Consider the following 6,000-nt stretch of genomic DNA (forward strand, 5'->3'; position numbering starts at 1 on the left):
GTCTTGGCTTGAATGCTCTAGACGAAGTGAGTTTTGCCTTGTGATGCTTATACATTCTTGAATTTTTCATGAAACTGATGAGCTAATTCCTTAATTTGTTGTGCCACACAAACAGATCGAGGAACAAACTGCAGAACTATGGATACTAAAAGGTGGCATCCCAGCATATATCGGGGCGATGGTAATGCGACATGTGCATGACAGATTAGTGAACCAAAATGACAATGCTGATCTGGTGTCTATTCTCTCTGTTCTTCCGAGCGGACGTAATAGTGGTAGCAAGAAAGACCTCGGCTGGGAGACACACCTCTGCTTGGAGACACTAAGGAAGGCACATTCCTCATCAGCATGTGATCTTTAAGAAATACATATTTTCGCAAAATAACAAAACATAGATCACATTGTTTAATTTGTTAGTTTAGCAACGCTAATCTTGTTTAATCCAATGAGCTAGGTGCCAAAGCTTCCATATTGTCGATGAGCGACTGATGATTTATTGATCTTTAGAAATGGTTCCATCCAAATACATCATTCGAGAGGGAGAACCGATTGGTCATATTTACGCTTTTCGTCACGCAAGGCGTTGTATTGATCTTTGGAAATGGTTCCATCCGGAGCATTGCGAAAGGAGATTTCTGCGGAGAGGAACTTCTGGCGTGGAAATTTGAATCGGCCTCATATTCTAACCCTCCGCTCTCGACCACAGATGTCAAGTCTCAGACCAAAGACATCATTATGCAGTCTCAAATAATATGTCTTAGACACACAACAAGATGAGAGTTCGATCTCCATTTTCAACAACAAATTATGACAAAACAGCCAATTCTTACACCACCACTAGTTTTGTGTGGACTTATAAAACCACGTAAAATTCAGGCATTGTCTAATTATAAGTACCTAGCAAAATTAAAGCTTTCTATTATAATATTCGTCATCATGTTTATCCCAAAAGGTTGAAGCAAGCGTCTAATTGATCATGTAATTGTATGCGATTTCTCACCGGAGCGAGTCGTGCAAATACAATCAGCGCTTGGCAAATTATTACTTATATCTTCCTGATATTATGATGTAAGTATATGATATAATTCGAAGACGAGGTAGAAGTTAGAACTACCTCTATTATTATGAAGTACCTTTCGTAATTGATCAATGATAAATATTAGTATTTAACAAGTTTCTTGGAAATGAATTATGGTAAGCGGCGTCTTTTTCTTTAAGATCAACTACGTAGTATATGACTATCTGTTTCCATGATTCATATGACCGTTTGAATCTTGCACTTTACAAGTAGGCCCTAGGTATATTAAAGAAATCTTTTTAACTAATCATGTCATATGTATGGTTAGGTGACAAGTAAGGAATCAATATTATGGATGTCTAAGCGACAATCTTTGGATCTCAACCATAGAGAAATTGAGATTGAGATCACCAGTTTGATATCTAATCAACTATATTATGATACATTATGAGCACTTAACAGGAACCTTATAAAAGTCAACTCAATATCATTGCAATTTTTTTTTAAATGATATGATACGATTCAAATTGGTTAGACGTCATTTGAGATACTAAAATTAGATAGAGAATCTGAATTCAAGAAATTGAAAACATGACAGTATAGTTTTCTCACATACATGAGAATGAGGGCACTCAAGCGGTCGATAAATTAATTAGCCAATTTCAGTTCTTAATTCAGTTTCAGCATATGAATGGTGGTCGGATAGTCCTAATACAATTGCATTCCAGCTGCTATTAAGGATCTAACGGACTTGCCAAGCCGTAGATTGAGTTCTTTTACTATCATGTATTAAAGTAAGAAATTTTAGGGCATGACACAATCCGCAGCATCTAATTTTGTTGTATTACATGATGTTCAAGATTCTAGTCAGTGTGCACTTTCATAGATTTGTTCTATATGCATTCATTTATCACATCGAGCTTGGAAGGCGAGCCCAAAATATGACTAGAATTTTAATTGGACAAAACATAATGCTAGTGTGTTTTGCTTACGTTTGATTTGATTTGATTAATATATTAAGAATATTTTTAGCTATTGTGCCTCCAAATTTTTTTTGTGTTTTTGTCACTTTATTAAAATTTTCCTTTACATAGTCGCTAAATTTACAAAAATGGGCTTAAATTTTGAGGAGCTACTAGGTGCAATTTATTTATTTATTTTTCTTTCCTTAATCCTTTACCAACCAGCATGTGGCTTTGTGATGGTAATAAAACTTCTTAAATGAACTAATTATGCATGTATTTCCCCTTCTGGGATTGACTTGACTGTTAATGAATTATAACTAGGTAATTAAGGTGACGTTTGGTTCATGAATTCAGAACCATAATTCATTACTTTGATTTTTAAAATTTAAATTTTTTATGAGAGAAAAATATTGTAGCGAATCAAGAACTATGATCTTAAATCAAGTCAGAACTCTCAATATAAACGGAGCATAAATTAGACGTGTGTAACATAAAATTTGTGTACTTGTATTGATTATTCATTCATGCAAATGTTGTACCTTGGATTCTCTTAATTAATTTCTTAGCGCATTGCTTACGTCCATGCAAAATACGTCAGCGAAAAGAAATATCTTACGAGTAGTACTCTGATCATGAACTTGTCAATTGGGCTCGAATTTTAAGGCATTATTAAGTCTAATTTTCATATGTTACACGAGGTTCAACCATGATCGGAATATTTCCACAATAATTGTCGTCTTCAATAATTGTTCACACTTTGATGCTTTTTACTACTTTAATTAGCTTTTTATCTTCTATCTTTTCTTGACTTGGACTTGTGTGAGAAAATGAGTTGGATGTGGATAAATATTTCAAAAGCAGCCGGGAAAGCAAGAATAATACTTGTCGATGCATGGGGCCACCATTAATATTTTGAATTTTATAGGAAGAAGTTACTTTAATTGGCCTTCAACTATTCTTCAATAACAAACACTATTATATTAGGTTGTGGAGCCAAAAACTTATGTTTGGTAGAATGGAAAAGAGAAACGAAGGAAGTGGGGAAAGAGATTAGTGGATGAATAGTGTAGAATTATTCTGTAAGAAGAAGAATAATTAAAAAAAAAAGGGAATGAAAAAATATAATAAAAAATTCTCACATAAAATCACATTTCAATTCGAATCAACGAACTAAACGGGCACTTAATTTTTCAAGTGAGTTGATATGATTATATGAATAAAATAATAATTATACAAATTCTCATTTTCTTTCCATCATATCTACGAAACAACCTAAGCGAAAACTTTCCATCATTCCTAATCTTTTAATCTCTTACATATTTTCTTTCTATCCCCTTTCCCCGATCCTTTCTACCAAACTTGAGTGATTCTAGCCAAATTCAGTTTTCGTTCACTCTTTGCTTTATTTAATACTCTTTTTATAGCTCTCTCTTGCTGCTCTATTAGAAGGCGTCATTTTATTGAGTACGTATTATAGTTTGAAGCTTCTCTTTTATGTAATTAATTCATTCTCTGTGAAGTATTAGTACTTAGCATTTTAGTTTCTTTTCCTATTTATGTTTCTTCCTTTTTTTTCTGCTCTGGTTTTCTCGCTGATCTTTCTCTTGTCGTTTTGCTGTCTTTAAGCCTCAAAAGAATGTCTTGCAATCACTGCTAGAGATGCTTAATTGCGTAAATGACTAAATTTGAAGAGATACTCTCATTTGACGACTGTTTTCTCTTCTAATTTTGTCATGTGCTTTAATTTGTTATATTCTCATTTGAGATTGTTGCTTTGGGCTTGTGCTCGATTCTCAAATTATTTTCGTTTTTGTGCCCTTTTTTTTTTTTTTTTTTTTTTTATTTAGGCAGTTGGCTTGACCCTTTGGATAATCACATATATACTTCTTTTTATTTTTTCTTTTTAGATTAGATATTTTAACGAGGCATGTCGATGGTGTTACAGAGTTTTTGTTCTTGCTGATTCTTATGGAAAGCCCTCCCCGCACTTAGATCAGTTTATTTTTAGTTGACATGTTTGATTTTGGCCTCTGGCTTATATTTGTATATTTTATTTTTATGTTATTTTTTTTAATAACATTATAGTTTGTTTTAAAGATTCTCTTACCAAATAGGTATCCACTTACTTGGGATGTGTTCTTTTAAGTTGTAGATATTATATATGCTTAAATATATAAATATATATATATATATATTAATTTATCCCCCTCAATAAGGCTACTAGCTAGCGAGCTAATATTGTTTGTGTTTTAGTGATTTTTCTCAAGTAGAACGTTGAAGGCTACTACTTGATTTGCATATTTGGTTATGAATTCTGTTTCCTTTCTATTTATGTCTTTGTTTCTTTGTATTGTGCAATAGAGTTATGGATACTACGAGTTAAAATTGTCGTCGTGGCTAAAAATTATAAATTATATATCCACATGTATATGATTTTTTTTTTTTTTTTTTTTTTTTTTTTTTTTTTTTTTCCCTTTTTTAAATAATTTTTTTTTTTTTTTTTTTTTTTTTTTTTTGCTTTCTGACCATTCTAATAGTAACTCTTAAATTTCCTTATATGAAGGTGTCAATTAATATACAGAAACCTGTGATACTCAAAGCTCAAGTTGTGTAAAGACCACATCTCATTGAGAATTTGCAGGTTATTCTGAAATTCCTTTTAATTGTTTTGATTTCGTATTCAAATTATTATATCTCAGTTTCTCTGTCCTTATAATTGATTTTTGGATCATGGATTTTTTTTTTTCTCTTGACTCCATATTTAATTTTTTATGTGATCTGGGCTGATGATAAGAAAGAAAACTTCTAATTTACAATATAAATCTTCATATTTCTGCAGGAGACAACACATCATGGATGATTCGGAAGGGAAAGTATCTGTGAGGTTCGTTGACTCTACTACTCGTTCTTCTGTTTTTATTTATTTTTTTATTTTTTTATTTTTTGCTGAAGCTAATTCTTATGTTTAATTGTGTATCTATTCATGTATGGGAGACTTAAATTGCAGAAGATACTCCCTGTTTTGTGTCATGTAGAATAAGAAATGTAATTAAATATGTACTATCCGCGATTATCACTGTATAATTACTAGAAATATATATATATATATATATATAATTTGTGCCTCCCAACTAGTCTAGCATAAATGAGATTGGAATTAAGCTGACACAATTTTCCTGTTTAGTTTTGGTATCTTAAATAGTGTCTAACTGCCATATTATAACACGTTATTTAACAATTTAAAATTAAATATTTCATGTTTTAAAATCTGGATCCTTAAAATGGTTTTACATAATATAATTAGTTATTAGGCAATACTAAAAAATTGGACAAGAAATCTGAATTCGTAGTGATACATAACATTACTTTATGGAACGACATGGATGTCTTTTCATTTTTTTTTATTTTTTTGTGATCATGCCCTGTTAATTATGTGTTGTTGTTTCAGCATCCTGGAACAACGCCCAGATTGGAGTACAGTAATCGACCCGACGGTAACACAAATGTCGTTGAGGAACGATGGAGTACGAGGAGCTCCGAAGGAAAGCTTGAGTAAAGTATTAATGGAGATTGTGGAGCAAGAGGGGTTCCAACCAATGTGGAATAAGATAATTGTGTTGGCATGTGTGATTGCAGTGTCACTGGACCCTTTGTTCTTGTACATTCCAACTATCGATCAGGAGCACAAGTGCTTTGAGTTGGACAAGAAGTTGAGGGTTTTGGCTCTAGTTTGGAGATTTATTTTTGACCTAATTTACGTTATGGATATCGTCTATAACATTGCCAAAGCTTACAAGGTGGAAAAAAGACGAGAGCCGCCAAATTCGGAAATTAAGAAAATAGGTATTCATTTGGTTAAGAGTGGCAGGATTTCTTGGAATCTGATCGTCGTAGACCTTCTTTCCATTCTTCCCATTCCACAGGTATCTACTATATGAGCTTTAAGATAAAAATAATCAACAAAAATAAAAAAGAGAGCAGGAAAGTAGAGAAAGAAAAGATAAAGAGGAAGACTGT

The 6,000-nt window shown here is 32.3% G+C and overlaps 1 protein-coding gene across 3 annotated transcripts in view; it reads left to right on the top strand.

Annotated features, from left to right (window-relative positions):
• Positions 1 to 3,290: 3,290 nt before the first annotated feature.
• The window catches only part of LOC21386261 (cyclic nucleotide-gated ion channel 1), a 7,764-nt gene continuing 5,054 nt past the window's right edge, over positions 3,291 to 6,000 (top strand). Inside the window, exons 1-4 of one of the 3 annotated variants that reach the window (XM_024169979.1) lie at positions 3,291 to 3,447; positions 4,547 to 4,624; positions 4,823 to 4,867; positions 5,432 to 5,906. In XM_024169979.1, coding sequence (XP_024025747.1) covers positions 4,836 to 4,867; positions 5,432 to 5,906 — 507 coding nt within the window. In that variant the 5' untranslated portion in view covers positions 3,291 to 3,447; positions 4,547 to 4,624; positions 4,823 to 4,835. The other 2 variants (XM_024169981.1, XM_024169980.1) reach the window with 2 other exon arrangements.

Source organism: Morus notabilis, unplaced genomic scaffold (genome assembly GCF_000414095.1).
Source record: "Morus notabilis unplaced genomic scaffold, ASM41409v2 Scaffold1038, whole genome shotgun sequence".
Classification (NCBI taxonomy): domain Eukaryota; kingdom Viridiplantae; phylum Streptophyta; class Magnoliopsida; order Rosales; family Moraceae; genus Morus; species Morus notabilis.